At 43.3% G+C, this 23919-nt stretch overlaps 1 protein-coding gene across 1 annotated transcript in view; it reads right to left on the bottom strand.

Annotated features, from left to right (window-relative positions):
* Positions 1–6315: 6315 nt before the first annotated feature.
* HIC2 (HIC ZBTB transcriptional repressor 2) overlaps positions 6316–23919 on the bottom strand; it is a 74972-nt gene continuing 57368 nt past the window's right edge. Inside the window, exons 2-3 of the mRNA XM_076352631.1 lie at positions 15238–15381; positions 6316–9002 (exon numbers count right to left, since the gene is read on the bottom strand). Of these exons, the coding sequence (XP_076208746.1) occupies positions 7254–8966 (1713 nt within the window). The 5' untranslated portion in view covers positions 8967–9002; positions 15238–15381 and the 3' untranslated portion in view covers positions 6316–7253. The remainder of the gene's footprint in view (positions 9003–15237; positions 15382–23919) is intronic.

Genomic DNA, 23919 nt, shown 5'->3' with positions numbered 1-23919 from the left:
CAGGGCTCCTAGACTGACTGATAGTTAAGGCTTAAAATTAAAAAAAGATGCAACAACCCTTGTTCAGTTGTATTTAAAATATCAAAATAAAATGGGGAAAAATATCCAGCCAGCCAGAACAAGATCCTCTCCTCATAGAAAAGTTATCCCCAGCCAGTCAAAACTCCTCTGGCAGTTAGAGCAACAGTTGTGCTAGGTGCTTCAATTGATAACTTGTGAATGAGAAAGTTTAAAAAACATCCCACTCCTCAGGGAAAGCAAGCGCTATGATGTTGATGTCCCCTAACTGCCAACAAATGTAACATGAAGTATTCTGTTTTAGACCTTCCCTACTGCATCCCACAGGGTCTGCTTGTTCAAAAAACACTGATCCATTGATCCCTATGCGTTCAACACTGGGCTTCAAAACGCTTAGGAAAATTGGGGAAGGAGGGGAAGAAGAGGATGGTGATAGGAGACAACTGAACAAAAAATGCATTTCTAGCTCTAAACTTATGTCTCAGTACTTTTGAGTCCAGTTAGTTAAAACAAGGAAAGCAGAATAAATAGCAATTCTCTTGTGGCACAGAGATGAACGAAGGGTTGAAACGAAGAAGCCTTCCTGACTATGAGGTCCAGCTAGGAGCCCTACAGCAGAGCTGGAACTGCCTCACAAGGGATCCCAAATCTTTTCCTTTTACAAGGAAAGCAGCAAATTTAGTGAGTCTAATGGGAAATTATCAAAGGTGAAATTTCTTACCCTACTCTGAAAAAATGCAAAATACGAGGAGTGGAAAGGGGCTGAGAATCGGCTACTGCTTGTCTCCTGCACTAAAATCAGGACAATAAAGTACCATGGGACTTAAAACGTTGCAAGAAGCTACTTTCAGCTATTGAAAGCAACCCCCAAATTTTCTTTTTCAAGAATATGGCCAGTTCTGGAGTGCAAGAGTAAGCTTATAAAAAGAGAGGGTTTTACAATAAATGGAGAGACTTTGTTGATGTTGAGCAAATCATTAAGTTTAAACAAAAACTAAGAAAAAATGCTAGAAGTCTATTTAATTATTCCAGAATTACAGCTCAGAGCTCATTTAGATTTTTAAACTCTTGCTTAAACAAATGTTTATTCAAATATGCCCTCTTAATGATGAGCATTTCTGCTGTCTGGGGAGAGCTAGATGTTTACTATCTGGAGACTCTCAAACCCATTTAAAAGGTAGGGAGGTTTTGTCTCTTTGTTTTTGATTTGCTTTTCCCTTAACTCCAGCACAGCTGATTGGAAAGGTTTCTGAATTTGGCAAATATCCAGAAATCAACAAACATCCTTTCTTCATGCTAATTTTTAAGGCTGTAGCAGGTCCATAATGAACTCCACCAATACTGGAACAAGAGGCTTTGTGAAGTACAGCTTTTCCCAGGGACTCTAACCACCTTATGCTATAGGGAATCTGATGTTTCAGTATAGTTTGCAAGGCCCATCACAAGACGGCACAGAGGCTGTTGGGTTTGGCACAAAGCTTCCTCTAGCTATCTTAGGCATCAACTCCTCACTCTTGAGTTCCTTACTGCTACCACAGTAAACAGTAAGTGCGGGATGAGGGGAACTTTAGTAAAGGAGCTACTTCAGGTGGGACAATAGACTTGTCTCAATCACAAGCTGCAATCAGAAGCACACAACCGTTCCTCTGATGACTTTTACCTTCTCCGGATTTTGCCAGCAGTCACTTCAGAATTTGTTTTGTTTCACTGAGTGCACTGGATGTTTCCCTGGTCAAGACCCATACTCCTGCTTTTCAGAACTGAAGCGACACGGTAAAATACTGCTAACCCAGAATTTGAACCTGCACTGCTTGAAAACAATGCTTTCCACGCACACGAGAGAGAGGAAAAAAAAACAACAAAAACCAAAACAGGAATCTTAAAAGAGTGACACTGTAAATGGAAACATTTAAATACAGCAAAACATAAATTCCTCTTCTATGCAAAGCTACAAAAGTCCAGTCTTTGTATTGTCTTCACAGGTTATGGTTTATGGCTATGCTGAGAGTCTCTGAGATTCTTTTTTTTTTAATATATTTTTTTCATTTTTTTGAAATCCTGTAGAGAAGACCCTGCGGACACATCTTTGTGTTTGCAACTTTCTGAATTACATTGCAAAACTGTGCATACAGAATCTGAGAAATAAATACATTCATTACTGCACATACATATTGATACAAAAACAACACTGTCAAATAGTGTTTGCACCATCTTTGTTAGATATTAAGACCAGGCAAAATTAATATTTCATTTTCCATCAGCCCCGCCTCAAATGTTTGAGGTGGCTTTGGTGTAGAAGGTAAAAGCTACAAAGGGTCAAGACTAATGATGGGGAGCTTTTTTTTAAACCTTTTTTTTTTTTTGGCTTCAGCGGTATTTTAGCAAACCATCTTCATTGGTCATCTTTAGACTGTTCTAACATGCAAATCAAGTTTAGGTTTCCACCTAGAAAGCCTTAAGAGTTTTGGCTGGGCTCTTTGCGCATGACTGTAAGGTCTGGAGTGAATCAATCCAGCTGTTTAATTAAAAGGTGGCTCAGATGGTCCGAACAGTACAGCTCAGGCCCCAGGACAGCTCTGAACAGGAGGCAGCTAGGTGCCCGTGCTCTCACCCTCATGCCAGACCATTAAAGCTACCCAAGTCACCGCAGGGAGATCAGCCACCCCTGCCACAGCCCCTGCCTGGCGCAGAGGGGCGGTTTAGAGTTGTGCGTACTCTTCCACATCAGCAGCCACAAAGCCTCACAGAAGCTGCGTGTCAATAGCTCTTTGGTGTCTTCTGTGATCTTTGTGCCTCCTGCTAACTCCCCCAAATGCACAGAGATAGGCTTTTGGTTTTTTTTTCAGGAATTTGTTTTTGGAGGTTTTGCAGTAAAAGGATTGGAAAACAGCTCAGCCCAGCTCCCCGTGGCTAACGTTAAGGAGATGTGCTGGGTACAGCAGCTCCCACCATCTTCTGACAACATCCTTCTCTATCTCTAGAGCTTCTCACATCTCTCTCTACCCTCTGGGTACCCTCAGACTCCTCTGAGGAAGAGGTAGGCTGGAATGCCTCCGCAATAGTGCCTGGGTCTCACTCCCAGCAATATCTCTTATGGGTTGAAGACAAAAAAAAAAAAAAAAAAAATCTACGTGCCATATTTCTAATTGCCCTCCCTCTCCCCACCCTCCCCAAGCAGTGCTGGAATGCAGGCTGGGACACAGATCTCCCCTCCCAAGCTGGGGAACGCTGCGTAGCCTTCAGAGACAAACCAATGGAAAAAGCAAAGATTAATTTTGACTGGCCCCTAGATCTGTTGAGGTCTGAAACTGTAAAAGTTTATGTAAACAATGAGATAAATATATTAGTACTTTTCTGAGCCAAGTGAGGTTCCATACTCATTCAAATGTGCTTTGGTTTAAAAAATAGTTTTGTGAATTTGGGTATGAGCTTCTTTATTCTTTTATACAACTTTTGCTATTTTATCTTTTTTTTTCCTGTTATTCCGAAAACATTCTGGAACTAAGTGACTAAAGCATATACTTAAGCTGCCTGGCCTCTTTTTTTTTTCTTTTTGTTTTTTTTGTTTGTTTTTAAATTGTTTTATTCCTCTTGAGGCTCTTTGTGTATTTAAAAAAAAATTAAAATAAAATAAAAAAAAACCAAAAATGCAACTCCCTCCCCCCCACCCTAAAACTCTTAAAATCTTAAATATGAAACTAGTGTTTTGCTTTCTCATTAAAATACAGAAAAATGTTTGATACAATACTATGTCGTACAAATGCAGTTGAGTGTTTAGGCCCCAAGCAGGCCTGAAACAGTCCCTGAAGTTTTGAGTATTATTAGTTATTCATTATTACTGTCACAATTTGGAAAATGTTGTTTATACTCAATCTATGGAACACAACTTTACACAGCTACTTGAAAAAAGAACAAAATTTCCTTTTGTACAATACTCTTGCTGTACACAGACTTTATGTCGTATTGTTTAAGTGCTGGGGAGGGGATAAAGTAAAAAAAAGATGCTCCGAAAAAAGATAGCATTGGGTCCTGAAACTTCAACATGATTCTCAAGGCTTAAGAAGCAAATGAAGAGGGGGCCCAGGGGTGGGGGGAGAGGCCACATCACCCACACGCATGCTTGTAAAAATGGAATTAAGTGAGGGGGGAGAGCAGGTTATTTGCCCGCTGAGGAGCTCACTGCTTCCTCGTGCCTTGGGCTGCTCCGTGGCTTGGCTCGGTCGGTCACAGCTTGAGCTGCTGTCCCAAGGGTGGCTTCTGCACAGACACCCACCTGCTGTCCCCATTGCTGGCCATGTGCCACAGCAGTGGCAGACCCATCTCACCAAACTGCAGGGCCACAAGTGAACGGGGGAAACCCACATTCAAAACCCACAGCAGGGGACAGGGCTCATCCCCGGCCATGCCCTTCTCACTAAGGGAACTAATAATTGTTTTGAAAATCTGGACTCGATGGGTCCTTAGCCAGCTGGCAGCAGGGGGAGCCTGCTCTGGCCGCGGCCTAAGCCAGCGTGGGATTCAGCTCAGGTTTAGGATGGTTGGAGGGAAGGTAAAGGCAGGGTGAAAGTGCCTAGGAACTAATCTTGCACGGCTGTCCCTGGGCCCTGCTGAGACTTGCTCTGAGAAAAAGGTAGATGGCAAGGCCTTCCCTGTCCTCCCCAGAGGCTATTTTGGGGACATTCTCAGGGGGGGTTGGCAAGGAATCAAGGAGAAAAGAATTCAATATATATTCAAAATGTGGAAGTGCTAAAGACACTAAAAACCCACGTAACCCCCCAAAAGAAAACAGCACATCTCAGCACAATTAGAAAAAAACAAAAGTCCATGCTCCCCTCTCACGCTCCACAGCTCGCAGGCGTCCGGGAGCAAGCAGGCAATGGCACTGGGAGAAGCACACTGGAGCGCAGTGGGCGAGAGGGGCGAGCGTGTTCCCTGTAATGTGACACCAGGCCAAGGCTCAGCGCCTTTGGGTTGTCTATTGCTTGGAGCCTGGATTCCAGTTTCCTCAGTTCATTCAATTGACCCAAAAACTTCTTATGGACTAGTCTACCTTAACAAAAAAAACCCAAAAAACAAACAAACAAAAAAAACCCAATAGAAAATGAAGCTTATATTTCTTTGTTTTAGTCAAACATGCTCACTTTTTTCTTTTTTTTTCTTTTTTGGTCGAAACTTAAAAAAATTGGTTTTGTTTTTTTAAAAAAGACAAAACGTGAGGTTTGGTAAACCTTACGCATAGAGACTATACTGGTTTGAGTGGAAAAAAAAAAAAAACAAATGAAAAAACACAAGTGTAAACCTTACTCAATTCAGAAGGGATGAATCTACTGGCTGTGAATTTTTACCACCACAGTCACGGGAGGCTTGAAATAAGCCATAGTTTTTCCACAAGGTCACGCCAACAAAGTCAAGAGGGCCAAGAATCGGTGGGCAAGTTCTCTGTCTTCTCTCCTAAACCAATAGCAGCTGTTGGCTGTGATGTCTTATGCAGATGTTGCAAGAACATTTTGTTTCTTTTTCTTTTCATTTTTCTTTTTTTTTTTTTTTGTGTGCGTGTGTTAAATTGTCTAAAAGGGAGGATATGAAACACTTTGGTTTGCTTTTTCTTCCTCTCCCCCACCTTATTGCACTCTGGATTCTAGTAAATTATAGGCTGCTATGCCCTCACCCTCTGTCCTGCCAGGTGTTTACAGACTGACCCAGATGTGCTGGGGGAGTGGAAGATGAGGGGGACATTTTCCCCTCCCCATAGTATCCAGATTCAATAAACAAAGCTGGAAAGGGCCCAAAAAGCTCAGAGAAGTTTTCTTCTTTTATCTAAAAGTGACTACGAACAGCCAAGAGACTGCAAATGAGCCAGTCCAAGCAGCCAGCAGAGCCTCTGGCTCACTGTATTTTTTGCTTTGTCTTTGGCCGAGCTTTGCTTTAACATTTCTCTAGCTGACTTTTGATGGAAGGACGGGGTGGTAAAAATCCCTTAACTTTAATTTAGCTTCTACTTTTATACATTTAATTACTTACAATAAGAGAAAAAAAATGCCTAATCTTTCACTAACCATCTTATTGTTCTCATGAATTCAAGAGGTAGCAAAGGTAACAAGTCTGTCCACACAGACTCGCTCTTTAGTGAGGGAGGAAAGCTAAAAACATACACACACACAAAAAATAAAATAAAAAATAATAAAAAAGTACCTAAGGAACTTGTAGCAAGTCCAGCCTACATCAAACCCCCTCCCCGCCCACCCACCCTAGAATTAACCTCAGACCTTCCAGTTCAAACATTCACATAAACGTTACAATGGTTTTTCCTTTAATAAAACAAGTACCTCTAAGCAAAGAATATTCATACGAAACTACTAGAAAAGTAAAGATGACCCCCTGCTCACTGAAAGAAATTCCCAGGGCATCCAGTCCCTGTTCAGTCATGGGTAAGGCAGAAGAGGTTTGTGTGTTTTGTGAGAAAAGGTGGCGTGTGGTTACGTGTGCCAAGGATAAAGGTCAAAACCAAAAGAAGGAGGGATGGTGAGGAGGCATCGCCATTTCTTTAAGTGAAGCACTCTAGCTGGTGCACACCTAGGTAGACTGCTCTCCCCACCATCACCAGCCCAGGGGAAGGGTGGTGGGTTCCACCACGGCTATGGCTTTCCCACAGTATCCAAAGGGGCTGCCAACCCTGTGAGATGGTCCACAGACACAGCTTCCGCGCTTGTGAATGCAACGCTGTGTTATTTCACAGCTACTTAGGCCACTGAAAAGGTGTACTTCATTTTCTTTTTAATGGCAAGAAATGCCCCTACTGAGTTTCGTTTTAAGAGAGGAGGTGAGTGGGGTGACAGCAACACGAAAGAAAGAGGCAGGGAGGGGGGAGCCAGCGGAGGTCTAAAGTTCCCCACGGTCCCCCTACCTGCTTCAGATAATCAACATGCAATGAAGTCAATGTGCGCAAAAAGAAGTGGTGTTTCTTGCCAGATCACCAAGATTTGGAGGGAGAGTTGGACGAAATGCATCAGCTTGGCTGTGGACCTTTCTTTTTTTAAAAAAAGGGAAAAAAGGAACTTTTTTTTTAAAATGTTAAAGCTACATTTGTTTAGGCCTCCCATGACTGAACAGAGTATGGGGAGTTGCCCCCTTTTTTGTTTGTTTTTTTTCTTTTTTCTTTTTTTTTTTTAAGCAGCAAGTCTACAGAAAGGTAAATCACTGCGGATGGGCTCGAAGCTCATTCTGGAGTCTTTGGCTTATGTGGGAGAGGTATGCATTCGCAGGTGGCTGATCAGATTGCGCTGCTGGGTAAATTTCCCACCACACAGTTGACATTCGTAAGGTTTTTCTCCTGAGTGGACACGCATATGCTCTGTCAGTCGGTACTGCCGGGTAAAGCGCATCCCGCATTCCTCGCAAGCAAAGGGCTTGAGCCCTAAGTGGCTGCGCATGTGCCGTGTCATGGTGCCCCGCTGCGTGAACATCTTGCCGCAGATGTTGCAAGGGAAGGGCCGCGTCAGCCAGTGAGTCTTCTCATGCTGCCGCAGCGTGGCTGGATCCTTGTAGCTCTTCTCACACACTGAACACTTGAAGGGCCGGGACTCTGCGGCGTAGGACTGGTTGGGATTGGACAAATCCTCGGCTTCATCCTTGCCGCCGTACGTGCCTTCCTCCTTGATGTAAAGGTCTTCCTCGGTGTGCGTCTCCACATGGGCATTGAGCTGCTCGGAGCTGGGGAAGCCTTTGCCGCAGGGGATACAGACATACAGGTTGTCACCGTAGGCCACTGGCTCAAACCCCTCCTGCCGGTAGACATAATTGGCACTAGTATGCCCGCCACTCTCACTCTCGCTCTGGCCGCTGTCGTCACTGTTCTCCTTACCATTTTCCACCTCTTCCTTACATGGGTAGGGTAGGTCTGCACCGTAGGCCCCAGCCAGACTCCGCTCCACGGACTTGGATAAGGGCCCCAGCAGGATACCGTTGGGCAGCCCTTCGCTCTCGTCCCTGTCTTTGCCCCCCTCCTTTCGGTCAAAGGCATTGTCTTTCTTGATCCACTCCTTCTTGCGGGATGAGTGCCGGAGGCCCTTGCGCTGGCTGCTCTCCGTCAATGAGTGGTGGCACTCTTCGCTCAGATCCATCTCCATGGGGTCGCTGCTGTCCGCCATGCTGTGAGGGGCTCCGACTCCAGACTCGTCGAACGATGAGGCACTGTTGGCTGCGGGGGCTGAGGCAGATTGGGGAGAGCCATGCTGGCTTTCACTGTGCTGCGTGTCATCGTGGGAGGCTGCAACAGGGAGTGATGGGCTTTTTTTGGACAGGTCGAGGCCTAGCTCCTGGTCGCCGGTGCTCCCATTCGCACTGCTGCCCCCACCGCCATTCTTACTGGCTCCCCTGCTTAAGGAGTGACAGTTCTCTTGGTTGGAGCTGCTGATGAAGACCTCGTCATCGGAGAGCTTTCCCTTTGACAGCTCCTTTGAGTGCGAGCCCTTCAACCCCTCATTTGACCCTGAATAGCGAGCTTGGATGACCGAAGCAGTGGAAAGTCTCTGACTCCTGGCAGATCTCCCAACACCAAGGCCACCGGCCTTGCTAGCAAAGGACTTGCCATTCCGCTTCAGCTTCTTTCTGCAGAGAGCTGCCAGGTCGTGCAGTTGGAGGTAGCTTGCTGCGGTGAGGAGAGCATTAAAGTTCTGTTCACCGGGCTGGTCAGTCGTTAAGAGCTTACCAGTATAAATAAAGTCCAAGATCTGCCGGAACACGGTGGGGTTCACCATGTCCGTGTCTAAGTTAATCAGGTTGTCATGCAGGACAAGGGATTTGAAATACATGCTGCTGGCTGCCAGGATGTTCTTATGGGCACGAAACAGGGCATTTTCTACCACAATGATCACATCACAGAGGAAACCTTTGGCTCGTTGCTGGTTCAGCTGCAGTAGCAGTTGTTTGGCATGATTTGGCAGTTCCATCTCCACCTTCTCTTCCTTTCACCTTCACCTTACCACCTGCAAAACAGGAGGATGAGAGGTGTGAACCTGCTGTTTCCACTTGAACAAGTCTACATTTAATAGACTGGCTTAACACAGGGCAGTCTATGTTAGACTTGACACTGACTAAGGAGCTCTGGGTACATTCAGCCCTGCAAGCTGTGATCCTGCTTAGAATACAGAGAGAAGTATTTCTCATGCTAAGGTTTGATTCAAGTCTTTCAAAAATGAGATTTGTAAATATCTTTTTACAAAAGCAATCATTGGCTGGAATTACTATTCAAAAGATACCAGCGGAAAACAATAGTTAGGTACAGGGGAAAGCTGTTTCCCTCTCCTGACACAAATCTGAAGGGAGAATGGGGAGCAAGAAAAAAAAGGAAGAAGAAAGAAGCATCTACTTCACTGCCATTTGCATATCTGAGCATGTAAAATAATAAGCGTAAGCTGCAGCTTCCCTGCTTTAACATGTAGTTTGTTTCTTGGCTCTTACATGTTGAAATCTTACAACACCCAGCTGCTCTGGGGTTGAGAAAATTACATGTAGCAACTAAATCCATTGAAGATGGAATTAATCACACTGAGGTGTGAATGGGAAATCTCCTTAAGAGTACGAAAGGCTGCTTTAAAAACCACCCGCCTGGCAATGTCCATATCCCAATCCATTGACATGAAGGGCTAGAATCAGCCCTGAACTGGCTGAAATTCAGGATGCTGAGCTAGCTAAATGCCACCAAATGTCTTCAACGATCTGAAACTGTTTTCTTAAGTTAATTCTGCCCCACCTTTAGTTTTGAAGGAATTTTGCTTAAACTGATAGTCAAGTAACCTATCTCAAGTTACAGTCTCTCTACCCTGAAGTACTGAGAAGAGAATAAAATTTTGGTTACCTCTGTGTAGTTCATGTATTTCACAAACAGTATTCACTATGTATTTTAGTTTACATATTTCTATTGGCTTTCCCAGTAGTATGGACTGTATGAAATACCTAGTTTGAGGCGTATCAGAACTAATTGCAATTTCATGTTTGGTAGATACTACAATACATAAAAACTAGAATTTAAATCAGGGGCTGTGTTCAAGAATCCAAGATAATTTTTTTAACTTTTTTTCTTGAGTTTTTTCTTTGAAAGTGCCAACAACTACTTGTAATGGGCATTTATCTGTTAAAGTTGATTTAAAATAGTTTCTGAGGTTCAAATGTAAGAATTAAATACCAAACATATGACAGCCACCTTTAGCCTTCCACTTCCTTCCTTCCTTTCCCAGTTCATCTTATTATTGAAACAGATTTCTCTTATTGAAGGGGGAGCAGGCCATAAGTCTATAGAAATGAAGAGCTTAAATTTTCTCTTAAAATCATCATCAGTTAATGTTTTTATTGCTTGTGAGTCCCATTACCACATTCTGTCCCATCAGATTTCAAATGATGAAGCATTAGACTGCATTATCTTCCCTTTGTGTCAAGTATGTGTACACAAGAAAAAGAAATGAGGAGTGATACTGTCAATATTAAAAATAACCTCCCTCAAACCTGTAACCACTAACCAGTGATAAATAGAAAGATTTGATTTGGCAGAAAGGTAGTAAATTTACATCATCCATTTCTGCACAACAAAAAGATTTTGCTTTATGAAAAAAGCTACCAAAAAAGTAAACAAATGCAATTTTTCCTCCGATTTTGCTGCCTGACTAGCCTCATACTTACACTTTTACCAACAGATCTGCCAAGCAGGTGCCTCCCTTGTTCCACAGGACACATTTCTTCATTTGGTTAGCTGGTCAGCCTGGTACTTGCTTACACATTTGGTAGAATTTTGTGGCACCTGTTCAGTGCACCAGCACCTAATTCAGCATCCACACAGATCTCAGTGGCTTGTCACCTTGACCCACAGCTAAAATGGCTGCTCTGCTTTTCTGTTCTATATTGTTTCAGCAATGGATGGGAGCCCAAGAAGACGGTGGATTCACCACTGTGCCTTTGTGCACATTAATGTTGTTCCCAGAGGTGGCTGGCTTTAGAAAGGGTGGCAGCCAAAAGGAGGAAATACAGGCTTGCCACGGTGCTAGCCAGCTATTTCTTCGCCATCTATAGTGTTTCTGTCATAGAAACTCACCCTGCAGCATCACAAAAACATGACAGAGACAGGGATTACCACCACTGAACAGTGTTGAGCACTTTAAAAACAAGTTTTGCTGTAACTAGTTACATCAGAGTTGCAGCACGCAGGCAATGTGTCTGGTTCTAGTGGCTTGCTTCCAGAATTGCTGATTAAGAGGAAGAAGCAACAGCACAGAGGCACCAAATACCCACTTTTATCTAGCCAGGCCAGTAAAAGCACTTACTTCTGGGTCACCGAGATATATTGATAGGGAAGGACAAAAACATGGCTTGCAACATAACACAGCATCTATATATATATAAATGCATCCTGCTCAAGAATAGCAAGAGACAGCCTGCTACTACACTATTTTCACTACAAACATAATGGTGCTTCTCCATGCACATAACACACAAAATCCCTGGATATGATTTTTAATTGTTCCATAAAGGACAAATACGGTAAAGGAAAGGAAACAGCACAGCCAATATTTTTTGCCTAAACAGACTAATAAAAAAAAAAGTATGTTACTGAAGTAAAAGCGAGCTTATTTCCCATTCATGTGGCACTTGAAGCAGAGGTCTAGAAATCTCTGTATACGTGTTTGTCTAAGCCTTTGCAAAGAGTCAAGGCTTGCTGCAGCTACTAATGGGAAATATTTTTCAATTTTAACTTCTGTTTGTTTTTTTCTTTCTGCCTTAAATGATATTGAAACCAGGTAATGAGCCTGCAGGGAAAGCCCTGGAACAGGGGTAGAATTATAGTTCTGCTTTTCACTGACCTTCGTGAGGAAGATAATGTTATTATTAAACCGCAGTATGTTCTGCAGCATAAAAATTAGCATAGTACTAGTTGTTTAAATTACCTTTATTTATCTCACATGTCAAATTTTACAGAAGTATTCATGTTCAGTAGGACATAAGTATGAGGTAGGTTATTACCTTTAGTAGATTTGAAAAGCGGTGATCAGGTATAAGCACTATAACACTGCCTATCAAATTTGAATTTGTTAGCTGAAGCCTAACATGGATTTAGCAACCCCAACAAAATGAATGTAATGGAACAAGGCAGCAAAACCTTCAGCCAAGTTTAGATCCCCATGTTTAAAATTTTGCCAGAATTGCCCACTGAGGGCTTTTGCCAGGACAGCAACATGGGTCAGAGAACACACCTTTGACTGACGTACCTTTGTTGACAAAAGCTTTATAGCATCAACCTGGCTTGTGTATCTTGTGCAGTCCTGAACAAAAATAAATCCATTCCAGGTATTTTCCAGAGCTGACCAGTTACAAACCCTTCTTTAGCAATGATGCATTTCAGAGGTGGGGGAAGAGGGGTGTGTTGGAAAACTTGTTAGCGAAAGAGAAGCAGGCATTATTCCTTAATCTATGGCATTCCTAAGATCTCACTTCTAGCTGAAAGCATGGGACCAAAGACAACTACGAGGTTAAGTCCAGTATAAAAGTTAGCAGATCATCCCAACAAATGGCAGGTGCAGCCTTACAAAGGCCTTGCTATCCATTAGTTTGCAGAGACTGGCTCTTAACAAACCCTGAACATTTGGATAACATCACCACCAACAACAACAACAAAAGCCCCCAAAAGCCCTGAAAAATCACAGTGGTTTATATTTCTTGTATCTCAGTATCATTTTTAAGAACTCTTCATTTCTGTTCTCTGCAAAAAGATAGAAAAAAACATACTCCCAGTTCAGAGGAGCCCTGGCTCAGAAAAGGCTCAGATGCATTTCTAGTAAAAAAACCAAACCCCAGACCTCAAGAATATGTAGATGTCTCACTGGGGCCACAGCCTTTTCTCATTGAATTTGGTGTGCAAAATTTCACTCCTTTGCATTTAAAACAGGATCACAGAAGGCTTTGGACAAATAGCATTAGAGATGGTCTTTTTTCAAATTCAGGTTGCTTCCTAGTCATTCAAGACATACAGTTTTCAGAGCAGTGAACCTGCTCAAATGTTCTTGTGCAAGTAGGGAATGAAGCAAGACTGAGGCTCTCCACTACCTCCACCATGACACTGAGACACAGCACATGCAAAGACATGAAAATACAGGGCACAAATCACAGAATACAGTAATGCTGCAAGCAGGTGCCACACATCAAACAAAGCTTCGCAAGCTAAGAGCTGATAGCGTCTTCATAAGCAATATTGCCCAAGGAGCTGGGTAACTGTGAGCTGCTGTGCCCAGCCTGGGGCACACTGTGATCCTGTGGGCATGAATATTGTGCAGAACACACAGACTGCTCCAGGAGCTGTGCTGCTCTCACTGTAAAGCAGGAAAAACTTAATTTTCTCTCAATTTCCATAAAGACTCTGGATGTCACAGAAAATTAGGTTGCCAAAGTACAGGAGAAGAGGAATCCCTTCACCCCTTTCAATAGTATAAAATCTACATATTCACTACAGATTTGATTCTCTTTAATATCACTAAATCTCTTCCTAAAAGTAATTGCTGAATGAATGCTAAATGTGTTATCTTAGCAACCTCTGGCAGGAGATGCTATTTGATTTCGTCTCTGAGTTATAGATTGCAGCATATGGATATTGTTTACCTTTTAAGAAGCAACACCAGTGAAGCAAAGAATCAATCAAAAACAGATCTAAGGAATCACTCATTTCACGTAGAGGATTTGTGGATGGATGAGAAGGCTAGACACCGAGCACCTGAGCAGTGAACTAACAGTACTGCAGATAAAAACCAACAAAACAGATTAGATGTGATGTATCAAATTTGATGCCGTTAAAGTGTTAGCCTACTGTGCATGTTATAATATACCCAGGAAAAGATAATGGCCTGCTTACTTGTTTCTCCACCTTCCCAAGTAGTTGTGCTGCACTGAGCAGACACTGCAGCAGTGAGCATGGGGAAGAACAAGACAAAATTAAATCAATTATTTCCTACATTGCTCTTTCCCATCAATTTACTTCTGACATTAAAAACGCTATGTCCAGCTGCTACTGAATCTGGGTGAAACTGAAACGGATGACTTCTGCACCCTTCAGTTTCAGATGAACTAACTTTTTTAGAGCACTTGAAGACCCCACTGGGAAGACAGCTTTCCTGTTGCTCACTGGCTCACCTGATCTTCCTCTCCCCACATCCCAACAGAACCTATTTCCAGGACTCTCCCAAGGTATTGGTGAGGTGGGCTTTCATGGCCACTAACCTTCCCCCCCAGGAGCTGCAGTTGGCAGGTCATTAGCCCATGCCTTGTAAAGGTATTCACATTCCAGAGCAGCAGACACATGGGGAGGAATGCAGGAACTGTGTTAGTCCAAATGGTTCCCTATCCCCAGCCTCTGTGAGCAGGCAGACAGCCAAACTCAGAAACAGAGGCAACATGCATTTTCATCATTGGCAGTGGAGCAGCAAAAGCTCTGTGAGGTGGGCTCCAGCAGAAAACAGGATACAGCACCCTTGTTTTTCTCACAGGAATATCTCTCACTTCAGAATAGGTAAGACCAACGTGTCAAGTTACTCAGGGAGAGGTCTGCAAAGCCTGGGGAAGGGAGAGAAAGCGACATGCAGGACAGAGCAGGATGTGCAGCTGATGTTGCAGGTGTGGACATGGAAAGGAGAAGGAGAATGGAGGATCATTTCACAGAGGACACCACCGCAGCAAACTTAAAGTGGCCCTTGCTTAGTTTGTTACATTCCAATTAGTGCCAGGCAGAACTGCCCTCCCAGCTCCCTGAAGCAGCTCTTGCAGGACTCCCGTAGAAACAGTGTAGCTTTGCTTATGGACACAAGCACCTGTTCGGTACCTCTGTGCGGCAACGTTTGGACATTAGGTACGTGGGCAATACATGCTCAACTGCTACCAGCTCCTGGCCCAAAAAGGAGAGAAGAAAGAGAGTCAGATGATTTCCCCAGTCCCTTCTCTTTCCTGTTCTAGAATAACAAGGAGAGCCTGACATGGCTAGGCCCTTCTCTACCGCATGGCAAACTGCCCAGGGAAGGGGAGTCTCCATGGGTGAAAAGGGTAGGGGCCCTGTGTGCATGAAAGCACTAACATCAGGAGAGCAAAGTGATTTCCAGTCAGTGCAAGGCTGCAGCAAAGCAGGAACACCTTGCTATACAAGCTGAGACTACGAGCAGTAGAATGCAGATTAACCACTTGGTTGCCGCTTACCATGCCAGGTACATTGGGCTAAAGGCACCTCCATCCAGTGCTGCCCGACGTGCCAGGTACATCCCATGATGTTCCATTGAAATCACAACAGGCCATCAATAGAACGTGGCTGCACGGATGCAGAATGGAGAACCAGCAGGGACGCTGTTAAATGCAATTAAAAAACTGCAATCAAAATTGAAACGTACATTTTAAAATGGTCACCTGCCTTAAATATGTAACTACTAGAACAACCTCCCCTCCACCCATCTCCCCAGAACTGCTGAACTGCCACAGAAACAGAGCAGAAGGCCTCTGCAAGTTTCTTGATGACTCTCTCTGGCCACCTCCATTCAGGACTCCCAACGGCACTGAGCTTCGGGGGGACCAGTCCATATACATCCAAGAACAGCAGATCCCAGGATGTCTGCACCAGCTTCCTTCTGCCCAGAAATTCAGGCAACTAAATATCACCATTTAGAAATGCCTCTACAACAAGAAAAGCCTGGCGCCAGAGCTTCATGGTCTCGTTCCCCACACAGTACAGGCAATGGAAGAAACACTTAAATGCTGATCCTCTCTGTTGTCCCCATTTCCCTGTCCCCCTTCCCAAGCCTTTGAAGTCCTGAGATGTTACGGCATTGAGCCAGGCTGGGTCCTTTGGCTTTTGTTACATCTGTGGTGCAAGACGGGAAAAGAAAATACTGTGTACCCTCTCCTATTTATAATGATGCTTCACTGATAATTTAATCTACATTCTTGGAGACTGGAGATCAAGTTCATTCATGGTGAACTGCAGCTGGTATGAGAGTTGCAAAACTGAAGATCTGTAATTCCACCCTTCCCTGCCCAAAGGAAAAAGCAACAACATATTTTCCATGTCAGGGAAAGGCACATCCCACAGACAGACAGCTTGTCAAACCTAGGGTATCCTCTGCAGTGTGTATCCTCCTTCCCCCAGAGTTCCTGTAATCAGCTCTGGCAGGGTTATCAAAGAGGGTAGTCTCAGGGTAGATGCTAAGCACAGGTCCCTATCTACAAGTGGTGATACTCCCCCAGTGGAAAAAAACAAAACAAAAAAACAGAACAGAAATAAGCCTGCAGCCTCGCAGGGATTTAAAATAGGTTTTTAGACCCTCATGGCGAAGTGAAACTTCTGCATAGCTCTTGTCACATTGATGGCTGCATGTCTCCGGCTGGGCTGCTGGAGATAGAAATCTTACATTTAAAAAGTTAGAGGAATATTATCATTTCAACCTTAAAAGATAAAAGGCCAAATGAAAAAGACATATAATAATAAATGTAGTTAGATGGGAGAGAACGTAAAGGAGGACACTGGCCTGGCAAATAGAAAGTGCCTTCATGAAAAGGACACTGAATGTAAGGAGACAGTTCTTCATTCTTCCTAGACATCTGCTGGGCTCAGACCCAGGACAGTGTTCCCATCATTTCCACCTGCATTCTTATCCCCACAATTCTGTAACTAAATCCCTTTCACATTGAACTAATAGGTCTTTTGTATTCAGATCACCCTGTTTTGACTGCTATAGACTGAAGATTTTTAAATCTTATCAATACAATGAAGAAGTGAAATGTAAGCGTTTGCTTACTGACCTGGGCTATGCTGAGCCAAGAGCATTTGCTGAACTAGTCTGAACGGACCACTGCCAGCATGAACAGGCCAACCCACATTTAAATAGTGTGCAACTTTAAGCATAACGGGCCAGAGCCCCAGGGATTTTGAGCTCCCCCCTCTCCAAGAGATCACACACTCTAGACTACATACGAGCAACATACTACTGGCTGCATCTGCCACCATCAGGACTCTGAAAAACACTCAGCAATACCAGCAATACTCAGCTTAAGAAAGGCTGAATGCTGCGTAAAGGTATTTCTTGGACAGGTTTCGAGACAGCAGCTCAAATGCAGATTTACACCCAGATTACAGCAATTTGCTTCTTGCTACAGTGAAGCAAGAATCTCTTCTCCATAGTTTTATTTCCCCTCTAGGGCAGAGATTAGCAGAGAACTGCTTAAAACAAAGGTATTTCCTACTGTTAGAACATCACACTGCAGTCAGAATTGAAGCTTCCTGCCAATTCCTAAACAGAGCCCTTGTATATTATACATTTATTTTCACTGCTGACATGAAGGAGCCTAAGACTACCCAAACCCTTTAGTGGGAGGAGAAGAGAAGAGGCATGGACATTGCAGATCTTGTCAAGCAGAGCCAGGCACTAAAAATTCCTGCATATCTGCAGAGCACAGTTGATCTCAGGAACACAGCAGTGGCACAAAACAAAAAGCCTCAGAAGCTAGTGAGCAGCAATAGATGTTGGGCTTTTCTGCAGCCCTGCAGCAACTGAGCAAGCTCAGCTCCAACTGTACCTGCATTGCAAGTGGTAAAGGCAGCTCTGATGTCCCATGCTAATCTAGTGACTCCTTCTTGCACTAAAGTACCCACATATTCAGTGGCGTAGCTCAGCTCACACAGGAGGAAGGATACCCTCTACCCATCCACCAGTTAAGGCCCCTTTGGTATGCAAAATTCCTCTTTCCCAGCTACCTTTGAGCCTTGATGTATAGAATTCTCCCTTTGCAATGCAAGAATTTAGGACATGACTAAAGGATAGTTGCTACCTCCCAGCTAATCCTAGAGAGTGTTAGGCAGAATCAACAACCCTATGAATTACATGGAGTGAGAAGATGCTTCTGGTCCTAAAAGCTTGGGACCTGTCCTTCAGTGTGGTAGGCCAGAGCTGGTGGAGGATGCACAGGGTGGCAGCTTCATGCTGGGCATTGCTCTGGGGGCAAGAGCACACAGCACTGTGGAGAAGAAGGAACATCATGACCCTTTTCCAACTTTTCACAACTGTCTTAACAGCACCCTCCCAGTTGCAGCACAGCTTTAGGGCTCTGAGTCACCACAGGTACAAGCTGATAGCTGGGTTGTGAAATGCAGCAATACTGGAGCAAATGCACGGCCCTTTCAGCTGTCCCTGCAGCTGGGGAGGGATCTCCAGGACAGGGATGAGGCAGGCAGCTGGGAGTGTTAAATCCACTAGCGATTGTGACTCAGACCCCTTAGTTACAGGGTTTGTTAGAGCAAACAAGGCCTCAAAGTACTGGGAGAAATGGGAGAGAGTTTGATAAAGATCCTCCTGATTGGCCTGCTTATTTTTATTTCTTGTGTGGAGTCAGCAAACTTTTCTGCAGAGAGAAGCAGTCTGCACAGGAGTATCTATGTACAGAATACTGCTAATACTGTGAACTTGTTGCAATAGTTAACACCGAGCTTCATGCTGAGGGTTGCAGGACGAACATGGGTAGTAACAGCCTTGGACTAAAATACCATCTCTCTCACCACATGCCAGATACCACAGAAACAAATTTTGCTGTCTCATTTTCTTCTACAAGACCAAATCTCATTCCCTTATCTCATGCATACCTGCAACTGCAGCAGCAGTTCTCCTTAACATAAATAAACAATACCTTAAATACAGCACCTTTTGAGCTTTATCCATCATTTTTTCTTTTTTTGCCAAGAACTGACCATGTACTCAGCCCTATATCTCCCAGAGAAATCTTTGTCTCTAAGCTCCATTCCTGTGAAGCCTTTCAAGCAAACCAGTGTTTAAGAATCGGTCCTGGCAGTATCAAGACTTTACTGCCTGCCAAACGTCCCTCCGAATCAGATGCTTAACTGATCATCCTGAACCCTCCCTCATACATTTGGTTCTTTGCAACCACCAAAAAGTGTTTCTGCAACTCGGAGCCTGGCAAACGAGAGGATGCCAGAAAGCCACTATTGCTTGTAAAAGCAGAAGGACTAACAGACTCAAAGTTTTGCAAACTATCTGCACTGCATCCAAAGCTGTCCAAGCTGAAGATAACCTAAGGGGGAAGCAGGGTTTACTCATTTTCAAAATTCTTCATTTCTTTGGCTGCCTCTCCTCAACCATTGCTTGTCATTTTGACTTGTTTTATTCCTGTCTTCCTCACTTGAGACCTCAGACTTACTTTAAACTCAGCTCACAGGCTGCAAGGAGGTCACTCTACTTATGCTTCCAAAATCCACCTCTTCCCAGTAAGGCTCCCATCCTGCCATCCTTATCCTGCAGCACTGCACAACAGTGGTCCAGGGCTGCAGATATCTCATGCACATTTGGCCAGCCTTCTCTGTCAGACAGTTTGTCAGCTTTGGGGATTACAGCCCCAGGTACGTTATGAAAGGCAGCCCAGCAAGGTCATGGGGTGTTGAAAACTTTGCTACAAACCAAAGCAAAGGATCTTCCTCCTTTCCTTCCTACACACTATTCTTGTCAAAGTCAAGGATTTTCTGGCAGTCCTCAAAACACACAAATTATAGGCTCTTGTTATGAATCAAGACTTAAAACATCTCTCCATTTAAAAAAAGTGGAAGGGGAGGAGCGAGGCAGAGGGGAAGGTACTTTTGCCCCAGGTTTGGTTTTGAAAAGGGGATTGGCAGTCTATGCATATGCTTTACCCTGTAATCTGGAAGCTCCTCAGGACAGGACCCCTAGAAGCATTCTATACTGAACTATATACACACCCCACAGCAAAAGAACCACCGGCTCCCTGCATCCGTTCCAGTCTGCTCAGCTTCTCCTAAATCAACACTGCCAGAAGGCAAGACAGCACTATAACAAATTAGCACCACTCACAATTTGTTGAAGTTGCTGTTCCATTGTTTGTTTATTTAAAACGCGCGCGCGCACACACACACACACACACCTCCCAAGCTTGCTCTCTGCTGCCATCACCCAAACTCCAGATTTGTAGTCTCAGAGAGAGAGGCAAGCAAAGGCTGTGGATTAAACCCATGCAGAGCAACAGTCACTGCACTGGGTCTCTGCCTGGGTTTTGCTCTTTCACTACAAGCAAAACAAAAGAATGCCCACACTGTTCCAGCCTGGAAGATCAAGGTGTCGAAATCCTTATTTCGGCACTTGTCTAGGAAAGTGTTGTTAGGAAAAAGAAAGAGCCACAGGCTTGAAAGGACCCAGCACTAATAAAACTCTTAGTGCTAATGCTATTTATGAACATCCAAGGGATAATGTGCACCCCTTATCAGCCCACAAGATTATAAGAGCTTTAAAATAGGAAATGTCTTATTTCATAAAGCACTGTATAAGTTTACAAAGAATAGTATTAGTGGTAATAAATAATTGTCAAAGTAGAGCAAAGAGGTGGCTGTAAAACCTAAAAAAGTACCGCCATACCCATTTCATTCCAAGCTCTGGGTAGTAATACTGTAGGTTGACTGGTTGTTCTGACTTGATTTACTCTTATGCACCAATCTGTTTTTATTTTAAGAGATTATTTGGGAAATGTGCTATGCTTTTGTTTACACTGGAGAGATTAATGTTTATCACGAGATGATCACTATACGGGTGATTTTGAAAAGCTGTAGTAGATTCTTATCGTTGCACCAAATACAGCCTAATTTGCCAGCATGTATCTGTGTGCCAGCAATGATTCCTTTACACAGCATTTCTATCTGTGGGCACCTACTCCATGCAGAGCGCCCTGCTATCTGAGCAATTGCTCACCAGTTGCATCACGTAGCCTATAGAGACAGCTTCTCTTTCTTTTCTCTTGGTTTATATGACATTAAGCTCTGGGCTGCTGCAGGCATAGTTTAAAATCAGCATCATTGCCTCAAAGCCTTAAATGCTTTCATTTAGGGGTTTGTTTGTTTTTTTTTTTCATTTTAGGGAAATTATTCTGGTTTATGAATGCTCTAAATGTTTACATCTTCTGGCTGCTGTGTCATGTGCTGACAGATAGCTGCATCATCCAAAGCATCTCTGCTAGCCTGGGTTGAGCACGGTTTTGGTTTCTGGACAGGTAAACGCTAGATACCACAGTTACCTCCACCAGTCTAACAACAATTAAGGAAATTACTAGATTTTATACTCAGATTGAGACCTTTGCATGGAATTCTGTGGGTGCCAAAACAATTTTATTCTTCAGATAATCCATGGTTTATCAAATATTTAAATACTCAAGCTTAATTATTTCAAAAGCTACTTACTTTACATTTGTCACCTAAGGAAACTGCTAAGCAATTTGTGCATTTATTTCCTGTCAGAAAAAAGCCTCAAAGAGCACAGCAAAATGTCTCACCATCCTTCTTTCAGCACTATTAAAACCATCTCATTGGTAATTATTCTCCTCAAGATGGGCATGGGGGAGTGAAAAGCTGGAGCAGATTCTATTTATAAAAGATAACCTTGGGAAAAACAGGAGGTACCAGAGAAACAGGCATGAGGGGTGAAGTTGTGACAGTACTGAAACTAGCAGGAGACACAGGTGTACCAGGTGTCTGTGCCAGAGAGCTCTGAGAACACAAGTGTGGCCACACCTCCCAGGATTTAGGCTTGGCTGGCAGGTTTCATAGGCACTCAGATGAGAATTCACGGAGACAATTCACATATTTAAAAGCTTGAGCAAGAGTTAAAAAAAAAAAAACCAACAACACACTAAAAGGCTATTTTAAAAGTTTGCTGGATTACTTCCCGTATAGCTCTCCCCTCTCAGCAAGGAAAGCGGTTAAAGAAAAAACAAAAAAAAACAAACAGAAAAACCAAAACAGCCAGAGGGACTGAAACCCCTGTTACACAGATGAAACAACTCAGCAGTTTTATAGCTACACAAATAGGATCAGAATCTGGCCAAAGAAGTAATACATGTACAAAGTACTGCTACCAGCCACAACAAATGTTGATACTACACCTTGGACTGGAAGGAAAAAATAAAATTCTTATATCCTTACCACTTCCAGCAGAGCCCACTAATATAACAGCACCAAGAGACTCTCAGAGGATGCAAAAAGTATGTTTAGTGAGGATATGTTTGGACTAAAATCTCTCTCTTGGCATTGTGCATTCCCGAACATCTGTATCTAGTATCTAGCTGCTTTTAGTCCCTGGCCCTTGGCTGCACATTATTCAGCCACACACAGTTCTGTCACAGAGAAGGGCTGAATAAATTGTAGCATTGCTATGCCACAGTGCAGGTGCTCCAAAACATGCACGTCCTGAGGCTCGTGAACTTGAGAAGAGATATGCCTCATCAGCCATATGGATGTTCTGGTGCCATCCAGCTTTCTCTGACCCATCAAGTCAGTCCATCTAGGGTTAATCTATTCCCTTCTCCAGGCATTTTCTTGCCAGACCCTTCACTCAAAGAATATGTTTTAACAGCAGGAAAACCACCCCAAAATCCCAAACCAAACAACAGTCAACTAAGTGGCATAGTATCCTCCATCATGGATGCTAACACAGCTTTCACACACCTTCTTTCTCTGCTACCTCAGTGCTGACAATAATCCCAAATTCCCAGACCCTTCCAGGACCAGACTTTGCACACGCAGACCCATTCCAGGCAATTAAAGTGTTATAACAGGGTATGTAACGTAAAAGCCCTTTTAATCTTGTGCAGGCAAGAAATAACAGGGACCTGCCTGTAAAAAAATTAAAAAGTATATAGTAATTAATCAAATTGATTTAATACAGCCAGCTGCATGTGAGAATGCTGGCCCAGGCAGAGGTAGTCCCAATAGTATGCATTTGCTTACAGATAGGCAAGGTGCTTTGGCACAACTACTGCATCCTTTGAAAAAGTGGGTTTTGACATGTTGGGAAAGGACTTGGATTTTCCAGCTGCTCTCTAAGCAGGAGGCAATTCAGCGAACACACCCAAGACCTGCAGCAGACACCACTCTAAAATTTGTTGTCTTTATGTTCTAATTTTCGCACAACTTTCTATTATTTGCAATAGCCAGAAAAAAAGTGCTGATTAAATTTTTCACGTTTCTAAAAAACAGAGGAAAGGTCAGGAAAGCACTGTTACGCGTCATTTGTTCTTTCACTAGCAGCAGCCGTCAAGTGTGCTGGGCCAGGTTTTACTGCTCACATTTTTCCTGTTATTCTTGAACCAACAAATCCAATATGGGTGTCAGGTTCAGTGGGTTTCAAAACAAAAGGTGTATTGGAAAAGGGATTATTGGGTTTTTTGGGGTTTTTTTTTTAAGACAGTTATTCTTAACAAATAGTGAAATTGCTGAGAAAATGAATTCTGCTTTGCCATCTTGCAAGTATTACTTCCCCACCAAGAAGAGCCTGGGTCACTGAAAGGTATGCAAAGCTTCAGATAGGACTAACAACTGTGCTGAAATTTACTGACGTGCCCAAAAATGACCGGTGAGTTTGTGTCTTTCACTGGGATGAGTGGCACAGTAGAAATTCTTAGTCATGCTAGCTTTTATTCATGTATTTTTTATTATTATTCATATAAAACTTTCATTATAAGAGACAGACATATGATTATATGATAATCATGACATGATATTAATGACATGATAATATGATGTCATTATATATGACATATATAAGATGTGTAAAGCACACCAGAACTTCAGAAAGAAGCCCCAACTCTGACCATCTCTCATGTGAAAGAACGGATGATTATTACAATCCACTTTTTTCTTTAACTTAATTTTTAATTTTCCTGGGAAGCATGAAAAAGCTTTTTTGTTTAATTGATCATATTATTTAAAGGACTTAGTGAGAAATCTAAAAATCTGCAGGAGGGTTTGTTGGGGGGGATTAGGAAGAGTAAAGCCTCATAAAAGCCACCCCACTCCCTCCAAACACAGAGTTTGGTCCTCTGCTGCAC

Source organism: Aptenodytes patagonicus, chromosome 15 (assembly GCF_965638725.1).
Source record: "Aptenodytes patagonicus chromosome 15, bAptPat1.pri.cur, whole genome shotgun sequence".
NCBI classification, from domain to species: domain Eukaryota; kingdom Metazoa; phylum Chordata; class Aves; order Sphenisciformes; family Spheniscidae; genus Aptenodytes; species Aptenodytes patagonicus.
This window is presented reverse-complemented; position numbering and strand designations above follow the sequence as displayed.